Source organism: Neopelma chrysocephalum, unplaced genomic scaffold (genome assembly GCF_003984885.1).
Source record: "Neopelma chrysocephalum unplaced genomic scaffold, ASM398488v2 Primary Assembly neopelma1_180, whole genome shotgun sequence".
Taxonomy (NCBI): domain Eukaryota; kingdom Metazoa; phylum Chordata; class Aves; order Passeriformes; family Pipridae; genus Neopelma; species Neopelma chrysocephalum.
In genome coordinates this window covers 1,458,662-1,486,268 of record NW_020897842.1, presented here as the reverse complement: position 1 = coordinate 1,486,268, position 27,607 = coordinate 1,458,662, and the positions used below count along the sequence as shown (strand labels likewise).

The 27,607-nt window shown below is 45.6% G+C and overlaps 1 protein-coding gene across 3 annotated transcripts in view; it reads right to left on the bottom strand.

Moving 5' to 3' along the window:
- PRDM16 (PR/SET domain 16) overlaps nucleotides 1-27,607 on the bottom strand; it is a 253,931-nt gene that overhangs the window by 103,340 nt on the left and 122,984 nt on the right. For all 3 annotated transcript variants that reach the window (XM_027702074.1, XM_027702075.1, XM_027702076.1), the window contains exon 3: nucleotides 18,266-18,316. In XM_027702074.1, coding sequence (XP_027557875.1) covers nucleotides 18,266-18,316 — 51 coding nt within the window. The remainder of the gene's footprint in view (nucleotides 1-18,265; nucleotides 18,317-27,607) is intronic.

The window sequence follows — 27,607 nt, the reverse complement described above, 5'->3', positions numbered from 1 at the left end:
GTAACTGATATAAAGAAGATTTCTTACCACGCAGTTTGAGGTTAACGTGACAAATGATGGAGTGAGAAAGAATAACTTACAGGGAAAAAGCAGCCCATTAAAGCTGAACTCAGAAGCAGCTTTGGGAAGCTGAGTTAACAACGTGTCCTTTTAACATATGCTCACATTCCCTGCTCATTGAGGTAACCCTGAATACATTCTCTTGCAAACTCCTTGAATAATCCAGAAGGAATGTTTTTTTAAACATACAGCCTGATTGTAAGGAGAAATTTAAACCACCTACACCCATCCTCAGTACTTGGGTATGATGAGTCACGGCGCAGGTAATGCCAGAGTCCAGATACAACACATCTCGTCCAAATCCCAAAATATTTTGAGGGATTCTATTGTCTGTCAGAGCAGAGCTGAGAATGACAGTTCTCCCAGAACTTCACCTATTTGCCTTCCAAGCAGTGGAACTCTCCACATGCACAACCCAACTGTGACACAGTGGCTTTTCTAAAACCTGCCCCGAGAAACGGACTCTGAAAACAAGACCTAAGGAGGGCTCATTTTGGTCCTTTTTACACTGTCAGGATTACTCTGGAGGCTCAGATTATTAAAGCCCTTTTTGCTTCACTGCTCACACAGTTCTGAGCCCAAATCTGGCAGAACTGGGTGTCGAATGTGTCCCGTTATCCTTTTGGGTGCGGAGCAGGGAGCATCCCTCCAGGATCAGCAACAGAGAGCTGTTCCAGTGGCTGTCGAGCCTCTGGCAAACATCTGAGATTATTCACTTGACTGAGTTTGTGAAAACGAAGCCTTATTTGCTGGTAAAATTAATGAGAAAAGAGTCTTCAATGAGACAATAATTTATGGCTTCCGCAGCAGCAGGAAAGGAACAGGGAACCTCATCCGACCCGGCGCTTCCCAGGCAAGGCAGGTATTGGGGGGCAAAATGTGGATTTCTTCTCAGAAATATTGTCGGCCATTTCAACATCAGGTCCTCAGCTGGGTATTTGGTTTTATGAAACCCTTCCAAAATTGATGAAGGTTGAAATAAATGGCCCTTTGTTCCCTCCCCCGACCACTGCATTTAATGACGGCGAAATAAAATTCTCCTCCGTGGCCGCACGCCAGAGATCAGATGATACAACCAACTCACAACATATTTTAAATTTCGTGCTACATTGAAAATTGAGACACACTCAGATGGGTTTGGAGCTGTATTATCCAGCATTATCTCCCGTTACTGCACGGAAATGTGAGAGCTGCACATCGGGTCCTTTCCCCCGAAACTCCCGTCTCTAATCCGGCCATAAACACCAACTCCCTGCCTTTCAAACACAGAAAACTGCCAGCAGAAAAGCCAGAAATGCAGCAGACAATAAGAAGAGCGATAATGGCCACCAAACTCCGTTCTTCTCCCCCCTCTTTTTTTAACAGATAGGTTTTAGACTCTATAATAATCATGCAGCTAAGATACAAGGTCTCTTGTTGGCAATAACCTACATGACATGACTTAGAAGGCAGGTGTTACTGTAATTAGCTATTGTTTGACTATCAAAAGTCAGAGCTGATTAAAGCCACTAAGTACAAGTGCACTATTTTATTTCAAAGAATATTATGAACTGCATGCTGGGACTCTTTCACTGCGGCCCTACCTTCCGGAGTCTGCTAAGAGCCCATGCCAGCAGTAATCAAAACTAAAATCTGCATAAACCTTCAGGGTTTTAATTCAAGCAGAGCCCTTTCATTAGAAATATGTTACTTTATGAAATCTGGTCGCCAGCAAGGGGAGAAAAATGTGACTTCTTAAGAAAAGTGAATGGCATCTCTTTAGTGATTAACCCAAGATTAATGGAGGCTCCTACTGCTCGGCCTAAGTCCATTTTATTGCTAATTCATTTAGGTACTATTTCAGATGTACTTGATGAAAGTCACCTGCTAAGAAGTCATGTTTTGGCAAGCAAGGATAGCCATTATGGTCAAATCCCAAATAGAATTTTTATTAAAGAAGCTTTGAAAAGTGTCTTGTATTAGTCTTTCAGAGACATACTATTTAATGTACTCAATTAGTTAAAAATTTGGGCTCCAAGTCACTAATCAAACATTCATAATGCTTTTTTTATATTTTTTTTTTTTAGTCTACACGCATCTTTAATGTTCCAGGTAGGATGAACACTGCACTGAACGGGGACATTTGTATTCAGACAAAAGCAGCAATACTGAGACTCACCCAGAAGTGGGTGGGATTTGGGTAAGTGCACGGTGGGATCCGGGAAATGTTGGCTTGGCAGAGCATCTCTTTGTTCCCTGGGATGCTGTGGGGAGTGGGGACTTATGCAAATCACATGTTCCTAAACTGTACCTAATCACTGAGCTTTGGCTCGTGTGTACATTTAGAACATGAGGGTTGATCCCTTAACACAAATCATTTTAGTTTCTGACTTTTCTGCCGTTTGTTCTTTTGATAAATTAGAGTTTCGGGGTTTTAATGATCAGAGAGCACAGAAGAACTGATTTGTCACCTGCACCCTGAGATCTGTTCTACACAGACAAAGCACCTCCACAGCCCACCCACAGCTCAGCCCCTGTCTGCAGGTTGGGCAAGCCTTGATCCATGGACAATTCCATGAGCTGCCACCACATCTCTGCAGGTTTTCACACTCCTCCCGAGACACTGAGAGACTCCCGATGCTCCATCAGAGAGACCTTCCCTCTGACAGCGTGAGCTTTGCTTCCCTGCACTGTGGAGATGTGAAACCCTGGCAGCCAGGCCAGGAACTCTCACTCTGAAGAGGAAAAAAGCATATTCTGGAGGTGGGTGTGGTGATCCCAGACATCTGAGCTCCACATGCAGTTGTGCCCTTCTTTTCAAAAAATGGGCAAAGTCTGAAGGGGGTGAGAAAGATCAGCCCCTCACCTGCCAGGCCCCTGCAGTGAGGAGCATCTCCTAAAACCTAATTTATTGAATTATTGATAACCATTCCTGGTGACCACCACACATCCAAGCTGCTCCCACTGCTCTGGGTGCGAGTCACCCTGTACGAGGCCAGAGAGGCCTGAGAACCCCCACCCACGACCTGCACGGCCCCACTCTGATCCTGTGAAGAGCAAGACCAGTGGCAAAGCAATCCCAAAATGTCTGCTGTGGGTGTTCCAGCCTGTTTGGGCTGAGCTCTCTCCACACTGGGGGTGAAGAGTGACTTTTAAGCTGCTGCTGGGACCCAACAGCACAACGACCCAAACTCCACAAGTCACACTTTGGTTTTTCCCCGAGAAGTGAAACAACCTGGTTCCTAAACTTTTATGTTTGTTTGTTTGTTTTTTTAAAGACTGATACATTTTACAAAACACTGACTGGAATTGTTAGAATTAGTGGGAGTCACAAGACCAGGGAGACACGTGCAAGGTGCCACACAACACACAAACAGCTCCCTGATGCCAACAGGTGCCAACATCCCCATCAAGGAGAGCAGGAAGGTTTCCAACACTCCTCTAGCAACATTCAGAATTATTAGTGATGGCAACACATCCCATGGCAGAACTCTGCTCCTGGGGGACCGCACAAAAATCAGCCTGGACTTAAAACACTTCACTAAGGGAAGGTCCCAGTAAAGGAGTGATAACAAAGTTCTCCTAATCTGCTCCCCTCGTGTGCTGGGGCACTCACACATGCAAATCTTGTCTTGTTCAACCGTGTTTGTTCACCTCCATAGTCCTTCGGTGATTCAAATCTGTGTCTTACTATCCTATAATACCCTTGTCTAACAGTTCTTTTTAAATGCATGTGTTAATTATCTTGCCACCGCTGTAATTTCTCCCTGTAGTCCATTAATTAAGAGGTCACAATCTAAGAGCATGTTTACCCAATAAGCTTTCTTTTTTAATTATCCTAATTGCTTGGATACTGACAAAGACTCCATCCCTCCCCTTCCTCTGAGTGGATTAGAAAACGACATTTCAAAGCCCCACACAACGATGGGTCTGTAAAACACACATATACACACATATAAATATCTGTTTCTGTAACTCCACCATGTTCAAACAGCAAAGGTCAACAAGACACAAGCATTTGTATAGCTGTATAAAATGTAGATACAAATTGCCCTCCATTAATTGATCTGTTAGTCTGGAATGTTCTGTTGGGCAGGAAAAACACAAGCAAACCCTTAAACCTTCAGTACAGGAACGAGATGGATGGGCACAGCTTGGTCTGTCCTGGAGACCATCAGTGCCTCTTACAGCAGCACCTACAGGGATGTCTCTGGATAAAAGCAAGCAGAAAAAGAAAGAAAGAAAGAAAAAAAGGCACTAAGCTTTCACTAAGCAGTGAAGATCAATTATTATTCTCCCCCTGCCCAATATCCCCTTCCCATAGGTCACATCTTGCCAAGCTGGTCCAAATACCTTTTTTACTGACTTAGCAAAACTCAACACACAAAATCTCTACCACTTAAAAAATTTTAAACCCCTCCTTTTGTCAAGTTTTTAAAAGGGAAAAGTGGCTATTTGAATTCCAGATAGGATTTTAACACAACAATTAGTAGAGGTTATGTCCAGAAAAATTACTACTGTGACAGAATATGAAACACCATTTGATATGTCAAGTAAAGTGAATTTTTTTGTTTTAATAAAGCAAATGTCTCATTCAGACTAGTCATCTCAGGAACTATATAACAGAAGTATAATTACTTAGAAATTGCTTAGGTAAGCGTGATTGATGCATGGTAAATAGATGTTTCCAGCACTTATTGTTTCTTCCTGATGGATTAGGAAGAGTTGTTTAACAGTTCATTTGACCAGTCTCTCCTGGTGTTTCTCGGGTCTGGCTGTGCCAGTCAGCACCAGCAGTTCCTGGTAGTTTAAGTCTCTTTAATAAAGATTAAGATGTCAGAGGTCCTGCATTGCACAAAATCCCGATTTTATTAACTTCTCATTATCAGCTGAAATATGAAGTGCATTTCTTTTCCTCTGAAGTGTGGCACTTTCTCAAGGGAAAGGGCAGATGAATCATATACATTTATGTGGTTAAAAGTGGGTTTGCTCCAATGTTGGCTGATGCTGGTGAACATTTTCTCACCTGATGGGCATCCCACACATGGACATTTCTCCCCAGAAAGCGTCTGAATGCCACGAGTGAGGACTATCCCGACACACCAGTGAGCTGGCAGCGGTGAGTGTGGGGCTGAGCACCTACAAATGTGCAGAGAGCAGCACCACAAATGTGCTGGGCAGCAAAACTGAGACCTCAAAAGTCACCCAACCCAACTCGTCACCCTCTGCCAACGGTCTATTCCCCTCCTCGTGCTCGGCAGGGCCAGAAGAGCAACAGCACCAAGAGATGCCAGAGGCATTCCAAGCCCCCCCTGGCCAGCAGGCAGGTGAGCTCTGATGCCATCGAGGTGAACTCGGGCAGCAGCTGATAAAGGGAACCTGCTGCAGGGCAGCACCAAAGGTGTCGCCTCCAAAAGGCTCCTGTTTAACCCCGTGGGTGTGATCATCACCCTCACCCCAAAAACATCCAGGTCACTGACACACAAAGGGACACGGCAGCAGGTTCCCACTTTCCCTGTGTGATACTCACAGCCCTGCTCTTAAGGGATTTTTGAAAGCTGACAAATTGATGTATTTTGCATATTTTAAAGCGAGTCTTTGACAAACTCCTTGTTTTCAACCCTGACAATTGCAGGGAGCAAAGAGCTGGCACTGTGTGTGTTTGAACAGGATGGCTCTTGCTGGGAATCACTCCTCAGAAAGAGTTAAGAGGCAAAAACAGTTGTTCTGGTGTAACCCACGTCCTGCACCACGGGATCAAACCCCCAGACAGGCTCCCAGAGCAGCTCCCGGGAGGGTTAAGCTCTATTACTTCTGGTCTCTGACACTGCTAATGGCACTCTCTGACTAATTGCATTTCTATACCTCCACATACATCTAGGCAACAAATAAGCCCTTTAATCAAACAGCTTCATCTACTTCTAATTAATTCCATTTCTATGCCTTTTTAAGAGCACAGGAACATACACAGATAGAGATGATCGAGCACATTCCGTGGCCAGCTGACGACAACTGCTCTGCTCCAGCCTCCCTCGTGACTAAAACCAGTCCTGTGTGTCCCCACCCTACACCTTTAGGATTTCAGCTGCCTGAGGCCGGGTGGATTCACACCAAAGACACGTGGTGGCTGTTGGGAGTTAGTTCTGATTCCCTCAGTGAACTGCCTCTGCATTTGCTCACAGCTTTAATCACTTCTTGTTTTCCTCAGAACCTGCACTGGCCTTGCCCTGCCAGTGGTGAGGGACGACTGTGGCATCAGCTGAGCAAACACAGGGGGGTTGTTTGCACACCCAGACCCAACGTAAAGTCTACAACTCGAGGGCCACCGGCTTTGAGGGAAACGCCGGTTCCTCCCCGACATTTACTCCTCTGATAAAACAGGTCGATGCATCAGGAAAATAAATCCCCCCTGGGTATTTAGGAAGGAGAAACACATCTGCCAGGGGCTGCCCGTTGCAAAGGTATGTATGTACAAAAGGCACGATAAGTGGGTGCTGAATTCCGAGGAGTGGCAATTATCAGTTCCACATATCATTAGAGTCTCTCAGCTTTTCAATAGCACAGAGTTCCTAATACTGTGTTTACTGGACCAGGTAAAAGGGGACTCTTAATACTGTGCAAATATGACTTACCAAAGGACTTTGCTTTCTCACCTATTCTTGGGCTTTTCAAATCAACATTATTAATTGGCGGCTTATCTGTAAGTGCTGTCTGGCAGTTAAAGGATGTTTCCACCCATTGCCACGATACATAGAAACTCAGCAATGTCAGCCACAAGGACAAAGAACTGCCATGTTGGAACAGAAAAATACTTTGACACCTTAAATCTTCTTTATAAAAGCCGGGAGCATTCCAGTGTTCATTTGCTATCCCGTTCTGCAGCTGTTATTCCCTGTTCTCTCATCCCTGATTTTCCTTTATGTATTAATTCGGGACTCTGGTTTACAGTTGTAAATATTAAAGCTTTTGTATTTTTTTCCCCTCTTTCTTTAATTTTATTTTCCTGCGGGTTTCTGTTGCCCAGGTGTCCATAAACACAGGCTTTAGAATCTGGATTAACTTGTTTCTACGCTGGGAAACTCGGCTACGCGGGATTTCAGGAGGTAACTTTCAGCCCTTTCAGATCGGCTTCCTCTTTAACCTGCCGGCTCTCCTGAGCACCAAATCCACTTGAAAACGGAGGAAAAAAAAAAAAAGAAACGTTTGGCTGATAAGGAACGCTGAGCACAAAGAGCACGACACTCACCGGGCACCACGAGAGAAAAGCGAAAAGAGCCTGAAGAGGGAAGGAAAGCCCCGCGTGGCCCCAGCCCGGGGCTGGCACAGAGCAGGGACAGCGGCTCCCCTGACACAGATGATGGTCCTTTAATGCAGAATATGCATTTCAGCTGTTTATTTTACGGCGTGACATCTGCCTGTCTTAAAGCGATTTTCCTACAGAAGCACAGTCAGATCAAATGAATTTATTTAAAGTATTTCTGTTTCTTTGAAAGAGGGTTTCCCTCTGCCACCACGTCGGCTTTGCAGTTGGGACCCAGGAATTAAGATGCTCAGCAGGTTTTTTCTTTCTTTTTTTTTTAAAAAAAGAAAAGAAATTTTCTTTTTTTTTTTTTTTTAAAAAAAGGAAATGGTTATTCATTGAGGTGGATATTTAAAGAAAAAGCAAAAAAATATTTGATGTGCTGTGTTAGCAGGAAGTGGGAGGGAGCTCTGTGTAAGCACAGAAAATGCAGGTGAACTGTTCTATGTGAGTGAAAACAAACTGGGGGGAGAAGGGAGAAGGGCCACCACAAAGGTAAATCCTGGCTGTGTAAATCCAGAGAGAGGTTTGGTTATCCTCAGATGGGAGAGAGAGTTACCAAACACATGGCTGTTATAATTCAGTGTTTGACATCTTTAAGAGTCATAAAAGAAGAGCACAAAAAGCACAAGACTGGGAGAACAGGAGGACACAGTCAGTGAAATCAACAAATTTCTGTCCCATCCAAGGAGAGTCCAGCACGTTTTCTGAGTGACACTAAATATTAATTTAACCACATAGCTGAGAAATGTATCTGGAAAATATATTCTCCCTCTTAAAACCTCAAATCTGCTCATTATGCCAATCATGGCTACGTTTGGGGTTCTGCTTTGTGAAGAACCAACCCATTTAGACATCCTACAAGAAAAAGTCTTTTCTTTTTAATTCTACCAAACTTCTGCAAGAAGGAAAACACACTCAAAGCCTTGTCCAGCTCTAAAGGATTTCTGAACTTTCAGAGAAAAAGAAAAACTCCATTAGTTCCTTTTCTCATCACTTATGTGCACAAGCTTCTAATACTTCCAGGCTTTCCCTGGCACTGCAAACAGAACAGAGAAAATGCGACAAGGAAACCTATTTCTCTGCTATTTCCAGCCCAGTTAGTTTGAGGAATTAGAAGAAATTTATGCAAACCCCTCTCCCCCCAAAAAAAACCCCCAACAAACCAGTCACGTGCAAGGTTTTCATGGATGTTTTTCAGAGCAAAGGGGCTCTGATGAATCTCAGAGATGCATCCAAACTTGGGAGGGAGTTTCCAAACCAAACAAAACTGCAGGCTCTGACATTCAGCAGTGACTTGGTTGCCAGACTTCCTATCATGCAGCAAAAAGGACCATTTCAAACCATCCCAGAAAAAACCTGCCTTCATGGGCATCTTACTGTGTCACACTTCTGAGTCACAATAACCCCAGTGGCTGAGCCTTGGTCTGGGCACAGCAGGAACAGGGACATCCCCCATCATGACCACAAACCTTGGGTTTGGGACTTCATTCCTCGGAGAAAACCTCATTATCTGGATATTAATAACTAAAATGTCCACATCTGACAGCCATGACTTCTTTCCTTGGATTTAAATACCTTTAAAAAGCAAAATGGATCTGTGGGAGCAGCTTCTGGGCACAGAGGGAAGGGTTTCAGCTAAAGCCACCCCAGCTGCTGGATGAGGATGGGCTCTGCTGGATGCCACTGGTCAGACACCTCCAATACAGCAATTCCTTGGAAAAAAGAACAGGATCTCACACCCCCACATTTCCTACCCCAGGGGTGCCCAGTTTCTACCCGTTTTCAGCAGAGATGTGCCGGGGGCTGCAGGAAATCCTATCACAGCAAAGAGCAAATAAGCATATGGTGAACATCAGACCTGGAATGGAAGATGGGACACCATTCAAATGAGAAGTTTTTATTGGCAAAAGGGCCGGCAAATGTAAACTGCCAGGAATAAATTTACGTTGGAGCTCAGAAGACATGTTCTAGTCATCAGAAGACAAAGAGCCTGAAAGAAATTATCTTACTTAGGGAGAGCACAACCTACTCAGGGAAGATTGTCCATCCTCACTGCATGGGATCGCAGGAAACCAGGAAAAATAACCCCCAGGGCTGCTCCAGACCCCTGTTCCTGACTGGAATTCAGGTTCAAAGGAAACCCCCACCCCCAGATGAGCTCAAAGCAAAGGAATGATTCAGTGTCCCGACCATCCCAGCTCCAGACAGAGCCGGGTGTCTCGGGCTGACAGTGTTTTCCTGAGTGTGTGGATTCACATGGCAACCTGGGCCTCAGCACAGCTGAACTCCTGCCACCAGTGTTTCAGGATTCACCTTTTTTTAGGATTCCTGTGACCAAGAAAATGATTAATCTCAGTTTCAGGGCAGCAGGAGCCGAGTAAGAGACTGCCTGGATTTGCCAAGATAACCAGGAGGAAGGCCCAGGTTATTTCTGGGCAGAACTACAGAAAGAGGGAAAAAAGTGAACCAGGTATTAAGAGAAGAGATGAACAATGAAAGTCAAGACTCTTCTGGGTCTACATACAAATATATGTAATTGGAAGGGTAAATATGAAAAAAAATGAAAATTCCTCTTGATTAATTTTTAAATTGAATTCTTAAGGAAAGAAGAATTTAGCACCATCATAAAAACTGCCTCGAGGCAACAGCACTGATGGACATTTCCAGAGTTTCCACCAGACTCCACGTGAGGAAGAACCAATCTTCTGGGTGAGGGTAAGCCTGAAATTCCAGTGGAAATTAGGAAAAGCAATTCCTTTAGGACTTGTGATTTATTCTTCTGGAACAGAAGGAATTACTGCACAAACCAGGGTCTAAAATGTTCTGACAGCAGAGATGCAGAACTATCTGTGCAGTAATTATTAATGAGCTGGAAAAATGCCGGGTAGCAAACTCAGCTCCTTTCTCCAGGGCCAACATTCATGTCAACAAATCCCTAAAATAATCAGCTAACTCCAGGAGATTAGGACATGCCTTGATATGACAGAAGATTTCTTAATTTCACTTACTTACAGGGCACATTGAGCCTCAATAGAAGCAAGAGAAAAACTTCCTCTGAACTTTATAAACCAGTTTATAATCTATTCCACAGCTTCTGGTATTTCTTTTCTATATTCTGTATTACAGTCTAAAATAAGGAGGGGAAAAAAGTAATAAAAATTGTTAATCACTTGGGTAGCCAAGAAGGGATTTAAGCACTTAATTTAGACTCCTTCTCTTACTACTACTATTGTTATATATTTATTTTTTATATATTTATATATGTGTTTACAAAGTGTTGCTATTGCATGCTGAAACTTCCATGGGTAAAGGCACAAGACACCACTGAACAGCACAGAAGAGCTGACTTCTAGGAATTATTTTTCTCCCAAAACTGCCCTATGAAAAATAAATTTGGGTTGAGTTTTCTTTCAGAACACACATTTTGTCATCTCATAAAAATCTCATCTGATCTAAAACCCCATCATCAAAATTCACTGTGCATGGGACAGTCACACCTTCACTGCTTTGTAACCCCTTGATAGAATAAATTAAAAGTGTTTTCTGGGTTTGCTATGAGATATATATATTTAATTATAGCTCACTGGCATCCAGTTCCCTGTGTTTTGGCTTCACTTTTTGCCTTTTTAAAGCAGCACCATAAGTGCTGGAGCCAATTCCAAGTCACTCTCATGGCCATTCACCCCCCACATCCCTCCCTCCTCCCTCCCCACTTGCTCTCCGGTTTTCCCGTTTATCCATGAGCTCCAACAGGCTCCTGCCTGGTCCATGTTCCCTTTAACAGCTGCTCAGTGGGATTAACCCAACCCTGCACATCCCTCAGGATCACAGACTGCACTGACAGAACCCCCTGGCTTCTCTAATGCACAGAACTGGACAATAAATCCTGATTCCAGATTCCCCTCTGGAAGAGAAACCTGCCCTGGGAGCACTGTGTCCTCACCCTGAGGGGTATCCCCTGTTCCATGGAAATCCCTGGGGCCAGCACAGAGCATCTCCCTCCTCTGCTGGGTCAGCTCCCAGCCCATCCCAAATCCAGAGCTGACTCCAGGAACACTCCTGGGCTCTCCTCTGCATCCAGGGGGGAATTGCAGAGCAGAGCGAGGGGAGGGGGGGGGCGTTACCTTCGGAGTTACCACTGAAACCCCAGAGGCTACCATTCCAAAATTTGTGATGTTTTGTCTACTCTGGTGATTTAAGGTTTGTCAGAAAATGTCAGAAAGGCCACGGGGCCAAGGGCTTCCTGATGACTGAGGATTTTCTTTCACATGACCTTCCTGAGGTTGATTTTGGGCTCCAGACAGTGCTGCCTTCAGCTCTGACAGGGGCCGGCTGGCAGCAGATTCATGGGGATCTCTGGGGCATTCTGGCATTTTTAAACTGAGTCGGGGCTGTAATGCCTCCTAATCATCCAGAATATTATTTCCCTAGGAATCGTCTTCCAGGCGGGATGTAAATGCCAGCCTTTCAGTGCGCGGGGGAAGGTCTGTGCTCCAAGGTATGCAAACAATTAAAAACACATCGGGAGCCCAGAGAACAAACACCAACACCGAGGATTTTCTTTACGTGGGCTTTTTAACAGAGTATCACTGAAATGAATTACCCAGACACAGAGAGAGAAGGGGGACTGTGAGAGAAGAGTTAAAACTCTTAGACGTGTGTTAAAACTGTTAATTTGTGTTCAAACTGCTTAAATGTGTGTTTGTGAGCGTTTTCACAAACACCAAGCGAAGGCAGCTCGCTCACCAGGACCTGTGGCTGTCCCACTGCTTAGGAAACCCTGAGTTTTAAAAAAGTTCATGAATCTTAAATTTGCATGCATCATTAGCATAACTGATTGCTCAGCCAAAATGTCTTAATGAGTCTCCTTTATGCCCTGATCACAGAATGGTTTGGGATGGAAGGGACCTTAAAGACCATCCATGGGCAGGGACACCTCCCACTATCCCAGGTTGCTCCCAGCCCCATCCAACCTGGCCTTGGACACTTCCAGGGATGGGGCAGCCACAGCTTCTCTGGGCAACCTGTGCCAGGGCCTCCCCACCCTCACAGGGAAGGATTCTGAATCCCCAGTGGGATCCTCCTGCCTCCTCACCTCCCAAAAAATGGAGCTGGTTTGGTTCTTAACGTGAGGCCACCACACAGTCTGTGTGTTTGTGACGACAAGGTGACCTCCCATAACTCTGCCTGGAGTTAACAGACACTTTTATCTGAGGAGATGCTGCTCAGCAGAGATGTGTCACTTGGCACAACGTGTGTAAACAGCTCAGCATTTTGGACACTTCCCTCAGCTACAGCAATTCAAGGAAACGAGACAGCAGGTTATAAATCAGTGCTGAAGAACAACTCGAGTCACTGCTCTGGGGTTCACACTGGAGGGAGGAAAAGAACCGATATTCAGGATTGCCTGAGGTGTTCACACCACATCCAAACTCAACATTAACTTGCCATAGAGCACATTTTAATTGCCATTAACCATTTAATTGCCTGCACTCCTGGAAGCACTGGGACAGAGCCCTGGGCCCAGACACTGTTACACCTCCTGGAGATGTGCGTGGCTGGACTGACCCAACGTGCTGGAGATACAGAGAGAGCGAACTTAACCACTGCAAGTCTCCTTAACTCGGCCTGATTTATGGGCTCAAAGCCCCAGAGCCCTTTTCCTGGAACCATTTCTCATACACACACACACTAAACAACCAAGCCCAAACATCTGTATCACAGAAATTAAACATACAATGTTATCCCTGCAAAATATCTTAACCATCACTTTCTGGGCCGACTTTTCCGTGCCAGCCTTACACCTTTTTTTTTTTTTTTACTTTACATGCTTCATTTCAGCAAAATCAAGGATGCAAACTTCTTAGAAGTACTTAGTTTCCATGGAAACCTAAGCTGACCGCAACATTATTGTTCTCAAGAGGGAACTGACTTTACTATATGTTCATTCACTGAATTAATGGACTCCTGGTTCTTTTATTAGCAGCTCTCTAACAATAGAAAGAGAGAAATGTTATAAAAAAGACCCTCAGACAACTGTCCACTCTTTTGTCCGGGGCTTATTGGAATGACGCAAGTCTATTCAGGAAAAGATTATAAAAATCAACTCAAAGCTGCCTCTGTTTGTGGCTGCTAAATATACCTTTATTTCATAAAGATACAACCTATAAAACAAGCAAATGAAAGCTCTCTCTGAAATAGTGGCTGTGGGGCAGCGACCACGGGGAAACGGGGCTTTAAATCCCATAACGGGGGTTGTTCCCCATCCACCATCACGTGGGGTTGTGGGGCATCATCAACCTCCAGCTCCGGGAAATCCTCAGAGAGGAGGAAAATTGTTTTAAAGCTCGGGGGGTTGATTCTTCAACACGCGGAAAAGGTGAAGAAACGCCGCTGAAATTCAGGGGCTTAAACCTTCACTAACAGGTTCGGAACCCCCCTCACGAGCCAGAGAAAATAAACATGTTCCTAATCCAGGCTAACTGCAGAAATGCACGTGTGCTTTGTGCTGCAGACCCAGGCCCTTTGCAGAGCCCGAGCTAAAATCTCAAATTTGATCTCTCTGTGGGTGTACATCGTGCTGACAGCCCCAGCTCAGGCCCGAGGGGGTCTGGCCCGGCCAGTAATTGCTGCACAAAAGACAGTTAACAGTTCCCTTGCTCTTCCCTAACTACCTTCCTGACTGCTTATTGAAGTCTGATTTCTTACTCCTCTGGGTCATCATTCATCAGCCCTACAGATCCCGCCGGGAGAGCCCGGCCAGACCTTTCCACATCCCTCGTTGCCAGAGGCCATTTCTGACGGGCCCGTGATATAGAAAATGTCTTCACAGCGCTCCAGCGGGGCAAACCCCGCTCATAATACCCAAATAATCATTTGGCAAATTATCATAATTATCAATCAATCATCTCGGGCGAACAATGTGTTCCCCAAGTATCAGATGGTTCCTGTGACCTGTAGCGTTTTGGATATAATAATAAACCCGGGGAGATTTATGGCCCCATCCCCGCTTCGCATCTGCAGCGGCAAAACATTCGCCGCCTTTTACTTTTGTTTCAGGACTAAAAGCTTTCCACGTACCTGAGGGGTTTTTTTTTTGTTTACTCCTTGGTGCTTTCTAAGAGGTCGAAATTTCTCATCATCTCGCCCAGTTTTCTAGCGGTAACTTTTATTTTTAAAAACATCCGCGTGATTTGTGAGCGCGGAATAAATGCGCCGCATAAATTACTTTTACTTTACAGCCTCATCAGCCTCACGCTCCCAGCTCCCAGTATTTTGCAATGTCGGAACGAAGCCAGCCAAAGTAGGGGGGAAAATTGGTTTTGTCTCCAGTTTTTTGTTGTGTTTTGCACAATACCAGATTGAATCCAACCCTTTTGAAGCCGATAGCATCTCCCGCTCCCCGTGCAGCACATTCTTGTTAATGGATAAATTCAAGCTCTCCAGAAAGTCAAAGAATAAATTTAAAGCCTTTTGCCAAATGCCTATCCTATTGGATTTTGATAAGATGGCTATTGAGCTTTAATAATGTCTTCTATCCTTTTTCAGCTGGCCCTTAACATGTCTCTTTATTTGTCCCTAAAGCCTCTTCAGCAATGCCTTTTTATTACAAGTCTCTCAGCTTGCTCTCAAGGGAGACAGGGTCGACAAGAGTGATAGATAGATAACTCTATAGATTATCTCCCACAGATGTTTTCTCTCCAGTAGCCCCTCAGGCTATTCCCTCTAAGTAAACAGAAACTAAATAGAGAGTCTACTGAAGAGAGAAGTCCCTGAGGTCCCTTGTCACCACGGTCAGAAAAACAGCCTGTCCAGAGGAGCCTGGCTGGGAGCTCTGTGCACACACAGATCCTTCCCCAGCCTTCTCCAACCCTCAGCCAAAGTGACTCTTAGAGGAGAGACAAACACACCGGCTGCAAAGCTGGGATGTGTGAGGGACACTGGTCTCCCTTCCTGCCAGAGGAAGTGGGAATCTTTCAGCCCCGAGTTAAAGCCCAAGTGACAACGATGCTGAAAACAATGACAACGAGCTGCTGCTCCAATTTATTAAATGAAGCTCAGAAAATTCAGAGGGAGAGAGCACAGGAGCTGCTCTCTAAGCAAAATAAACAGACTGCAGGGACATGGGTTGGGAAAAAGGCATTTGGGACCAGGGGATGACATACCTACAGGTATAACTCGTTTCGGGCACAGCTCCGAGTGTCTGCACTCAGGGCATTGAAATAAGTGAATTTCCTGTTTTTGTATTGGTTTCACAATTGATTATTTAAAGTTAAACAATCAGGATGAGGAGCTCGTGTATATTTGTCCAAGTTAAACTAAATATCAGCAAGCACAGATGACACAAGGAGAAAACTCTTCAGGAGTACAGCACATTTTAGTCCATGGGACAGCACAGATACAGAAAATGAACCTGGGTACGGGTCCTTTGATAATATTGAAATCTTAACTCCTGTCAGACAACCACTAACAAAGAAATCAGCTTTGTGGCGTTAGTGGTCTCAGCAGAAATAACAGGAATAGAAACTGAAAAATACCAGATACAGTGGGAAAATACTTTTTTTTTTTTTGCTCCAAGTCCAAAATGAGCCATATAACAATCTCTGCTATGCTACATCTTCAGACTTCTCACTGCCTTTCAGTTCATGAATAGTTACATAAAAGAGCTTTTTTTCCCCCCCCAGCAACTTAACAGCAGAGATAATTCTGGATCAGTTTTTAAGCAGAGATTCCTTCCTGCACATCTTCCTACCCCTCTCACTGCCATCGCCTTCCCTTCCCTGCCTTTTCCTGGGTTTACAGATTTTTTCCTCTGCATTCCAGATTTTCATTTCTCTTTCTAGTCCTTGTTAGTGCCCAATTCTGATACAGCAAAGGAGCCACTGCAGTGATGGTCTCTGCAGCTCCAGTTTAAATCAGCCCACCCACCACAGTCACATTTGTCTTCAGTCACCTTCTCACCACCAACCTATCTCTGAAGGATCAGGAATAAATTGAAGTCAAATCTCAACTCTTGTGTCTTCAGGGATATGACAGCTGAATGATTCAGGGGGGCTGGGAGAGGGAATCTGCTCCCGGGAGGGTTTTGTACCCCCGGAGCCAAACGCCAGAGTGCTCCTTCCAGACAATTTTAAGATACCACAAAAAATGTCCAGAATGATTTCTCATTCTTTATTTTTCATTTTCTTCTGACTGAAAAGCTGTCTCACAGTAGTCTTTTCACAAGCCATAAAGTTTAGACTTGAACTCTTTACCTTACTGCTCTGACCTCCTTTACCCCAGCTGTAAAACCCTATTGCCCATCCTTCAATAAATTTATCACCTCATAAACCCACTAGTGCTTCTCTACAATGCATTTAAAAGACACAAGTGGAAGGCCAGTCCTTCCCCCCTTGTCAAATATCAAAATTGTCTGATTTTATACCTGCAGTACAGGAAGATATTTAGGGACATGGTATTTTACAAAGTTTTTGCAACAGTCTCCCTTGAAATAAAAGGAACGAAGTTTAAATACAAACCCAAGGATTGAACATATAAAGGTGCCAGTCTCCTGTTTCCTTCTACCCTGTTCCACACAACTCCTGCTCTATTTAGGGCACGTTCTGGAGGTGGGGATGGAGAATTCATTTGTGATGTTGGAATTAAAGGCTGCACAAGAACCAGCAGAGTTTTCGCTCCACCCTCGTGAGAAGCGCGTTGGATAATAAGAACCTGCCACCTTGTCACCACGTCTGTCCAGACAAAAGGATCCCACAGAGGCACAGACAGACACCCCGTGAGTTATGGAGATGCCCAAGGTAAAAAGTTCAGCTCTGCTGCCACAGGTCCCTCCTGAGGTCACTGCGTGGTCAGAGGATGTTCCCCATTGGGAGCCCGGCTGGCGAAAATAAAACCTGCTTTTTTTGTACGTGGTAAGAATAGAACAGTCCACACTGGACACGCATCTGAATACCTTCTCCCAACCTAACTCTGCAGCCTGACAAGTATTACATTTCACTTTGTTTGGCAGAGTGAAACAGGAGTTTGCTTTTAGCTTCCCGAGTCAAGAAGCAGCAGCGACGCTCCAGGAGCAGCAGTGGCAGCTGTGGCAAGTCCCAATCTCAAATATTTCCCACTTCCAAAAACTTTACAGACAGGCCTGTGAATATCCTTCATAAGACAACTGCATGGGAAAGGAATCACAAGCAACCCCTAATTTAAATGAGGACACACCAGCTCCAGCATCCAAGAGGCTCCAATCAAACACAACTCGCAACACTTTAATTAGTGAAGCCAATAACCAACAGATAGACATGGAAAAAAAATCTCATTTTAGTGCTTCTGAGAATAACCCTGACCAGAATAGTAGCCTGGCTACTGAAATATGTCGTGCTGAGGCTGCCTCAGAGCTCCAGTGAAGACATTTATACAGCTGGGCTGACCAAGGAACACATTTTCTCTGGTCACTGTTAGAGTTTGAGCACCACAATGTGATGAAAAGCACCAGTAACACAACACATGAGTTAAATTTTACCCTTTCACATGTCTACTCCTTTTCCCTTGGACTTCACATAAGCCACATATACATGGTGAAGTGACCTCCAAAAATTTAGCACTTTTAACAAAGGACCAACATTTTCTTTTACTGGAAAAGAGGTAAATGAGGTTTTTCGATTTGGACCAGCAGCTGTTTATGTTGTAGCAGAGTCAAGGAACACCTCAAACTATTATTTTCTCTTTCATAATAACTGGAATCACAAAAAGACAGCAGAATATGCCAGTAGAACCACAACACTTAATCCAAAACAGCAACAGCAAATACTGGAAAACTTTTATGACGTTATTGCGACAGACACACTTTGGGACAAATGTGAGAAAAAAGGTCCAGGTCTGTTTCAGAGCCAGGAAATAAAACATTTCACATAAGATTGAGCCACATCCTACCTTTTTTATATTGCCCTCTTGGGAGGTCACCTCGGGATCAGTCAGTATTTGCTGAGGAAAAACAGAAGAGAAACAAAAGAGAGTTGAGTGACAACTAAGAATGTTACAAGATAACAGGGATGATTGCTGTGGTTGTGATGATGATGATTATAGTAATGATGAAGATAATAATAACAACATTATCAATTATCAATATAGATCAATGTTATATATTATATATCAATACAATAGTTATATTATATATCAATATAATGGATGTATAAAATATCAATAATAATATGTTATCAATAATAATGCAATAACAACAACAACAAAACAACAACAACAATAAATTATTAATAGTATTTAAAAAGAATAATGGCCAAAACTCCCAGCTGCAGAAGAGTAACCCAGCCATTTGGGGAGCTGGGTGGGGGCTGACACCAGAACTATGGTAGAATGATGGAGTCAGAATTTACTGAGGTGGGAGGGACCCGTCAGGATCAATATTTGAAGGTTTTCTGTAGCTTCTCTAAATGATTCCCTTCCACTTGGCTGGCATGTCTTCCCTCCCCAGCTGGCAGGGGTGCAGAACATGGGCACTAAGGGAATGGGGCCCAGGGGCTCTCTGGAATGGGGTCCCTGGAGCAGGAACAGCCCCCGGGATGCTCCGGCCCCCCCAGCGCTCCCGGCGGCTGCACAGGGAGCTCCTTAATTCCCCCTCCAGCAGAGGTGTGGGGGAACAAGTCATTAAATCGCTGCTGTGCTCCACCTCAGATTAGCTCCAGGTCAGCAGGCTTTTGGGGAGGTCAAGTACCTCAACTTTCCATCACCCTGGATACCCCAGCAGGGTAAACACGCCGGGAAGGGACCAGAGCGAGCGGGGATTGGAGCAGCTCCCGGGGCTCAGGGGCTGCCTGGGATGGCTGAGGTTAAACACAGCAAGGAAAGGAGAAAGGACACGGAAAGAGGAAGGAGAACAGGAAGGGACCAGAGAGAAAAGGAAAGGAAGAACCCTAAACCATTCCCTGCTTTCCTTCAGCCCTCGCAGACACTGAAACTGCGGTTTCGAAAGCAGCTGAGAGCAAATGGGATCAAGAGGTGAATCCCAGAGCCATAAAAACCTGTGTGTTCCTGTCCCTGTGCACATCCACACACTGACAACTCCCCGGGAACCACTGCAGTGAACCAGCCATCCTGAACTATCCATCCTGCCCAGCCAGGAGTGTCCCCCAGGAATGCTGAGTGCTCCCCAGGGCGCTCCCGGGCTCTCCCCAGGAACCAGCAACCCCAAAACCTCTGGAGAATTAGGCCACCAGGCTTCCAGAGATGGAATACAGATGCTAAATGACTGGAAAGCCTCGGTGGGACGCTGCTGCCTCCCAATGAAGACACTTAAGTGCAATTATTATCTGCTAAACCCCTTCAAATAACAATTGGTTACATCTGTGCTGTTCAGATGCTTAATCCACCCGTTCAACGTGACCATAAACGTGGAGGGGAAAGAAAACTCAAATGAAGTGCAAATTGGGCTGTGGTAGAGTCCTGTATAAACAGGCTTAAGAGTCAGGAATTCCTGAGTCGGGATCTGGATGCCAATACAAGCTTCCTTTTGTTGGTTTGGACAGAGCTGCGCTCAAGGGGCAAGTTCTGGTCCTCAAAGTGTAGTTTTCTTTTTTTCCTTTTCCTTTCAATTCATAGCAGATCCCAAATTTCAAAATTCTAAGAGAGCACAATTCCTGTAAAAATTATTTCGTGCCTATTCAAAAACAGTAATTGTGCAGAGCCACCCTCAGTGGTGCTGATCCCACTGCCCATCTGGAATATCCAAAAATGGCTGATTTTTGACTTTTCTTCTATTACAGAACTTCTGGGGAAACAAACCCTGATTTCATGAAGAATTTCAGCTTCAATGGAACCCTCTCCTCACTCAAACTCTCAGAACATGGACATTTAATGCTGAACACGGTGCTTGTGCTGAACTGGGTATTAAAGGCCTTTTCCAACCTTGAGGATTCCATGATTCTGAGTGTGAAAAAGCATTTTAGCAGTGGTGGGAGGCTAAGAACTGGCTTTAGATTATATTTTCTGTCCTTTCTTTACACCTGATTTAAAAAAAGATGTCAAAAACGAAACAGTGTGGGACTGAGCTCTGCCACAGACCATCTGCCCTGGCTGGGACGTGGCCCACAGCCTGAATGTCCTGAATGTCCTGAATGTCCCATTCCCAGCCAGCAGAGCAGGCTGACAGTTTGACACTGGGATGCTGTTGGGATTGGGATTGGGGGTTGTTTGTGTAGGGGCAGAGGTCAGAACCCCAAACCTGCTGCTGCCCAGCAGCTGCCAGGGCTCTGACTGAGCCCCCAGAAACCTTCCTGGGGGGTGGAGGAAACCTCGGAATTCTTCTTCTGCATTCCCAGTGTGGGACAAACAGTGTGTGACAACACTTGTGTGGTCAGACAGCAGCTCAGGGGTCCCACAGTACCCTGGCACACCCTGGGAGATCCCTCTCCAGGGCATGAGGAGAAGGGGGTGATGCAATGTGGGATGTACAGGGCACCTCCTCACTGAAGGGGAAAGGGAGATGGAGGGAAAGCGAGGACCAGATGTGATGTTTATTAACAAGAATAACAAAAGACACTTTGAAAATCTACTCATTGGGTAATTTTAGCTCAGGCTGGACTTTGTCTTGTGCGAACGCCGTGAGACTAAATACAGTGCTGGCCGTGTGCTGGGGGCTGCACTCCTGCACTTCACCCAGATGGTCCTAAATGCACTCAGAATTTACACCACAGGCTTTTTCTATCAACTGATATGTTGATTTTAGCCCAAGGAAAGACAACATGTCAGCAGCAGCCACGTCAGAGCAGCCTGTGCTGCAGGACTGGGCTGGAGGTGGATCTGCCCCGGCCATGGATTTCAGCTCCTTCCCTTCCCTGGATCCAGGGAATTGGTGGCAACACAATCCCGACTCAGTTACGTCAGCTGGGGATGTGCTACAATTTTTGCAAAGCCCCCTGAATGTATACTAAACATGTCAAGTAACACCATGTGATTCTTTTTGAAAAACAGTTTACAAGCTGGCATTCTGCAGCTGCAGTTAACCCTAATTTGATTACATTACCCAGACAGATCACAATGAGCTTATGTAAATAGTAACGTTATCCATTCATTCCCTGAGCTCAGATAAACTGTCATTTCAGGAAAAAAAAAAACCCAACCAAAACTTCAATAGGCATGGCCTGATGCATTCAGCAAACCCTGAAGGCAAAGAAGATGACAGAGTGGAACCAGCCCCTGCTGCACCTCTGAGAATCTTGATTTTAAAGAGGTATTTACACTTCTACTCCGAGTTGGAAAGAGAAGAGAATGCCCAGTAATTGCACAGAGGTCAGTAGGCAGGTAATAGCACTTTTTCCAATAACTTGGCCTTCATTTTCATGTTAGTTTTTAGTAAGAGCTCAGTACAACACCAGTGATGTCAGTAAAACAAAGCTCAATGAGCACTTCAGTGCTTCAACCAGTGCCTGGGCACCTGCCCTTGACATTCACCCTTCCCAAGCCATCCTGCCCAGGTCAGCACCATGGGGACATCATTCCAGCTCTGGCACATGGGCTGTGCCACCTGCACTGTCTCAAACCTGCCTCTTCTTCAGGGAACACCCCGCAGCTGGTTCATGAACAGAACTGCCTTGAAAACACTCACTTAAATTAGCTGAGGGCCTCTGATTCCTACTTGCACACAAGTTCACATTAATATTTCAGATGAAATCACAGGCTGTGACCCTTCTGTGCCTAATTTGTGCTGTTAATAGCTGAGTTAATGGCAGAGTGACTCTGCCTGGCTGCAGAGCAATGACCACACCAGTCCCTTGGAGCACTCGAGGACAACACGACGTGCAGAGCAAACAGCTCCTCCCAGCCAGCTTTAAAAAACATTTCAGGTCATGGAATCATAAAATCAGAGAATATCCTGAGCTGGAAGGGACCCACAAAGACTATCAGAGTGCAGAACTCCTGGCCCTGCCCAGGACAGCACAAGAACCCCACCACATGCCTGAGAGCCTCGTCCAGACACTCCTCGAGCTCTGGCACTTTGTGCTGCTGAGCACCAGGCAGAGCAGCAGAGCAACCCTGCAGCTGACAGGGTCCATCCCAGCCCTGACCAGGACATGGTCTCTGAGCAGGTAAAACCATTTGGACACAACTGTGTGTCTGCCCAGAGGAACCTCTCCCGTCCATCACATGGAGCAGCTCCGACGTTCACACCTTTTCCTGCACCTCTGTTCCACTCCAGCTCGGAAGACAACACTGCTATTAAGCCACAAATCTTGTTCTTCCTAATTTCCATTAATTATTCCCTTAAAAGTTTTATCCTGCCAACTCCTGAGCATGCTGGCCCCGGCCCAGTCAGGTGTTTGGGTGAGCAGTATCAGTGAAATGAGCTGAAACACAAATGTCTCCATCCATAAGTGCTTTTCTGGGCACAGGCCAGGAGCACAAAGCACCCTGTGGGACCCAACCCTCCAGCACAGAGCACCAAAACCCATGGCAGGTATTCCATGGGGGTCCCCCTTCAGTCTGTGTGCTCTGGGCTGCAGCTCCAGGGTGTCCCTGGGAATGTCTGTGCTCAGGACACTCCTCAGAGACAGGGCTGGGATGGGGGGCACTGCTGGGAAAACTTGATCTGAATTACAACTGGCTGCTGGGACAGGAGGGTTTGGCTCTGACACACACAGAGATTCTTCATAACTCCAAATATATTATCACAGAATCACAGAATGGGTTGGGTTGGGAGGGACCTCAGAGATCTTGTTCCAAGGACACCTTCCTCTATCCCAGGTTGCTCCAAGCCCTGTCCAACCTGGCCTTGGACACTTCCAGGGATGGGGCAGCCACAGCTTCTCTGGGCAACCTGTGCCAGGGCCTCCTCACCCTCCCAGGGAAGGATTCCTTCCCAATATCCCATCTCTCCCTGCCCTCTGGCAGTTTGAAGCCATTCCCCCTTGTCCTGTCCCCCCATCCCTTGTAAATAGTCTCTCTCTCTCTCTCTCCATCTTTCTCCTCAGCTCCCTTCAGGGACTGGAAGGCCCCAATTAGGTCACCCCAAAGCTTCTCTTTTCCAGGCTCTTTATACATACACATATATTTTCAAACCCAGCAGCCAACAGCCCACACAGCCGCATCCCAGCAATGATGTGCACCCCTGGGAAAACCAGAGGGAACCCACAGAAAACCATTTCAGCACTGGGAATTTGTTCCTTTGGCCGTATCGTTAAAACAAAGGGATTTTATAGAATTCTCTGGCCAAAAATTTATCAACATTTTACATTTTCCGTAGTTGGTAAATTTGTGAACCCTATTAACTCGAGGAAATTTTCAATATCCTGCCTTGGGAATTTCAAGTGAATGTGCCTGGAATTAAAAGAGGAAAGGGAGGAAAAAGCTCTTCTCTGAGAGGAAGAATTTCCTTTCCTGGCTGCTGAGGGAAGGAGGATGAACAGCACTGCTCTGACTGGCAAGAAACAAGCCACGGGCTGAAAAGAGGATAAAGAATAAACCAAGTATTCACTGCTAAGGGCAACCCCAGCACAATTGGGAACACTGTAGAGCAGCCAAGCTGTGGTTTGTGGACCAGTAACAGCCCCAAAGCCGTGGCGTGCTCTCCACACACCATTTTATAACCATTTATTTTTCAGATGGAAGTGGGAACAAAAAGGTGGTGCAGCACTGCAGGAAAAATGTGCAAAATTAGCAGAGATCCAGGGCCCAGAGTTTCTGGAAATCCACTGCAGGGAACATCTCTGCACTTGCTCAGGCCTTTCTGTTTGCCCACCTCAGGAGAACAAAATGCAGTTTACAGTGACCCAGGACAGGGGTTCAGATGAAAGGAACATCCTAAGTCATCCTTTAGTATGAAACAGCAGGTTTGAACCCCACAGAACAAACTTCTACGGACCCAGAGAGGTGCAGGGAAATGTCAGGGGTAGGTAATGTTAAGAAAAATTAACGTTTAAGAACAAAATATTGCTTAATAACAAAGACTCCAAGAAAGAAAATAAACACGTGATTTACATCCACGGTATCACAACTTCTGTATCACTGATTTCTCAAGACAGGACTGCTCTGTGACATTGGGATGGAGTTAACTGGAACCACCAGGAAGTCAAACAGGATCTAATGGGGAGCGTTTGCAGTGACTTCAATGAGCTGAGGACTCGAGACCTTCAGCCAAGACAAACACGAGAGGGGACTGATTAGGAAATGTCACCATTTCTCCTGCCAAGCACTCAGGGCCTGGTGATAGGAGAGCATTAACCATAATCTCGCAGCCTTTAGGGGCTCTTTGATTTTATATTGCATTCTTATCGGGTTCTTAAAGCCCAGTGTTAATGAGCACGAGAAACTCACTGCAGAGTTTGGCAGTTTTGTTAAAAGAAAACATATTTCACTCAGTCCCCGTGTCCCTGGATCCGAGCTGGGGATCGTTTCCCTCTCCTCTGGTGCCACACAGGACCTCTCACTGCTCTCCTTCTCCATCCCAGTAACCCAACATCACCTTGAACAACCAGCTCTTCACTGTCACCGTTGGAAGAAAACAGGTTTTGCCAAGTGCTGGGAATTGTCCCAGCCCTGGCAGTGCCCAAGGCCAGGCTGGGGGGATCTGGAGCAGCCTGGGCAGGGAGGTGGAAATAAATGGTGTTTAAGGTCCCTTCCAACCCAAACCATTCTGTGAGTCTATGGCTGAGATCCTGAAGGACCCTGGAGAGGAGAGGAACATTTTTACAGTCAGTGCACACCCACTGCACCCCCTCTGGCAGCAGACAAGTGATCCCTGAGTGCAGAGCAAGCCCCAATTAATAACACAAGCCTCTAAGTCTGGTGTTTTCCTCACTTTGTGAAAGACCTCCCAGAAAAGAAATATGTAATAGCACACATGAGAAAAAAAGAAAAAATAAATAATTTTCTTTTTAAAATCCCCTTACAAATACTATCTCCAACTCCCTTTTTCCTGCAGGGAAATTCCGTTTTAAAACTGAATTCTTGGAAAGATGAGACACTTCTCTCTATGTCTGGCAATGAGCAGTGTATAAAGTCTAAGGATTAAAACAGAATTTGCAAGTATTGAATTGTATCTGATTTACTCAGTCTGTTCATCCTCAGACCTGGAACGTGCCTGGGAGCCTGTTCTGCTGAATCAAGCACGAGATCCTGGGACACAAGGTGCTTCTGAACTGCAAACCAGCCCCATCCTCCCTCCCAGCACACAGAAAATAGCAGCAGGATGGAAGTTTAAGGTCATCAGCTCTAAATTCTCCCTGTCATGGAACCACATCACACAATCACTTAATGTAGCCAGAGCCATTTATTATCTGAGCAAAAATCATCTTGAGGAGTGAAGTGTAATGTTTTGGTTAACAGATAAAGCTCGGCTGTTTGTGGGGATGTAAATGGATTGGATGGTTAAATCCAGGCATATACAATCCATCCATCTTCTGTTCTCGACCCTTTTTAGTTATAAAAATGACCTTGATATTGACAGAGTCATATAAACGAACTTCCCCTGTACTTCATCTATTGATAAGCTGTTTGTTGGGATGATCAGTAATAATCATAAGTAAATAAAGAGAGACTGTTCATCATCTCGTAATGGCAGCGCTGACACCCACGTGGGCTGACGGATGGGGACCTCTGGGCTCTGGCTGAGGAGCTCATACCTCATATTAAATTACAGCCTTTCCACCCAGGACATGCAGTGACACATAAATCCATAGAAGGCAACACAATGCACTCAGACCTCGGTGTCCAATCATACCTGGGGTGACCAGGGTGGCTCAGAAAACACCCTCAAGGGGAGCAAGTGCTGCAGTGGGTTCAGCAAAGACACCCTGGAATCATTCAGGATTTCACTGCCAGCCACTGATGCCTCCCTTTGAGTGGGGTTCACGTGCAGCTCATCACAGAATCATTTCACAGAATCATCTTGGAAAAGGCCTCCAAGATCATCCAAGATCTCATTCTCAGACTGTTTTGGTTCCCCACATGCCCAATCACAAGCACAAACATAAAAGCCAACCTGCAGCTCACTGAACTGACACCCAGAATTCACCAAGCCCCAGCTCAGTAAAGCACAGCTCTGTTCAGAGCTGGTCCCAGTTCCAGCCCAGTAAGAGCCCTCGCTGCGGCCCCAGTCGTGCACCAAGTGATAGAGCTGTGCTGGGGCTGGAAACTGGATCATCAATCACACTTGAAGGGCGACATTCCCACCAACTTCCAGAGCCTGAAGTGGGAAATGCACTGTCTCATTCAGCAGCTTGGCTCTGCTGCTCGTGCACCAAAGAGCTTCCTGGTTCCGTGCAGGGGAGTGGGGCTGTCTGGGAATGCATCCCTGCCTGGCACTCCCACAGAGGGGATGGGATATGTCAGCTTGATACCCATCAGCAGGATAACCCACCTGTCACTTTAACATGACAGGGTCAGCAGCAGTCAGCCTGCAGCAGGAAGAAAAATGGCCCATTAAAGCCCCAGAACTGAGAGAGAAACACGAGGCTGCCGAGGGGACGCTCGAGCCTTTGGGGGAAGATCCAGATGTTTGGTGCCCCTCTGCAGGGATGATCCTCCCTGAGAGGAAAAGAAGATGGTGACCAGTGCAGCCACCACAGGAGCCCATCACAGGGGGCTTGAAGGGAGTTACATCACTTAATTCTCATTTAATTCAGCAAAATAAGTGTTTGAGGAACTGAAGATGTGAAGAGCCTTGGACGGGCTCTGAACAGGACTGGAATTCTCTGTGCTGGGGGGTTTCTTTTCTGTGTTAACCTCAAGGAGCAGCTTCTGCTGTGCCACCCTCTGCCACTTGTCCTCTCAAAGTCAGAGTAAGGACTTACCCTGAGCTGCAAAGTCAACCTGGAGAGGAACTCCCTGTGGTAACACTGGGAGAGAGCAACAGAGGGACAGAAAAGGGCACTTTGTCTCCCTTTATTCGGAAGTGATATTAAGCAAATGATGCTCTCTAGAAAGAAAAGTTAATAGGGAATTATTCTGTAGCCCAACTTCAGACACTGGCACAATCAGCTTTTTATTTAAAAGGCACACAGAGCTATTTATCTGAATTGATAGGGGTGCCAGGTGAGCTCCCTTTTAAGAGCTGTAGAAACAATCTCAGACCGAACTGGATAATATTATGCTTGGAATGATAATATTGTGTTTGGAAAAGGTCAATATTTTATTTAATCAGACAGACAGAGAGTGGGTGGCAATTTCAAGGCATTTTCTGGAGACAGGAATTCAGGGAGTCCAAATGGAAATAAGTTTTTGGGGTTTTTTTTCTTGGGCAGCTGATGCCTTCCACAGGTAGGAATT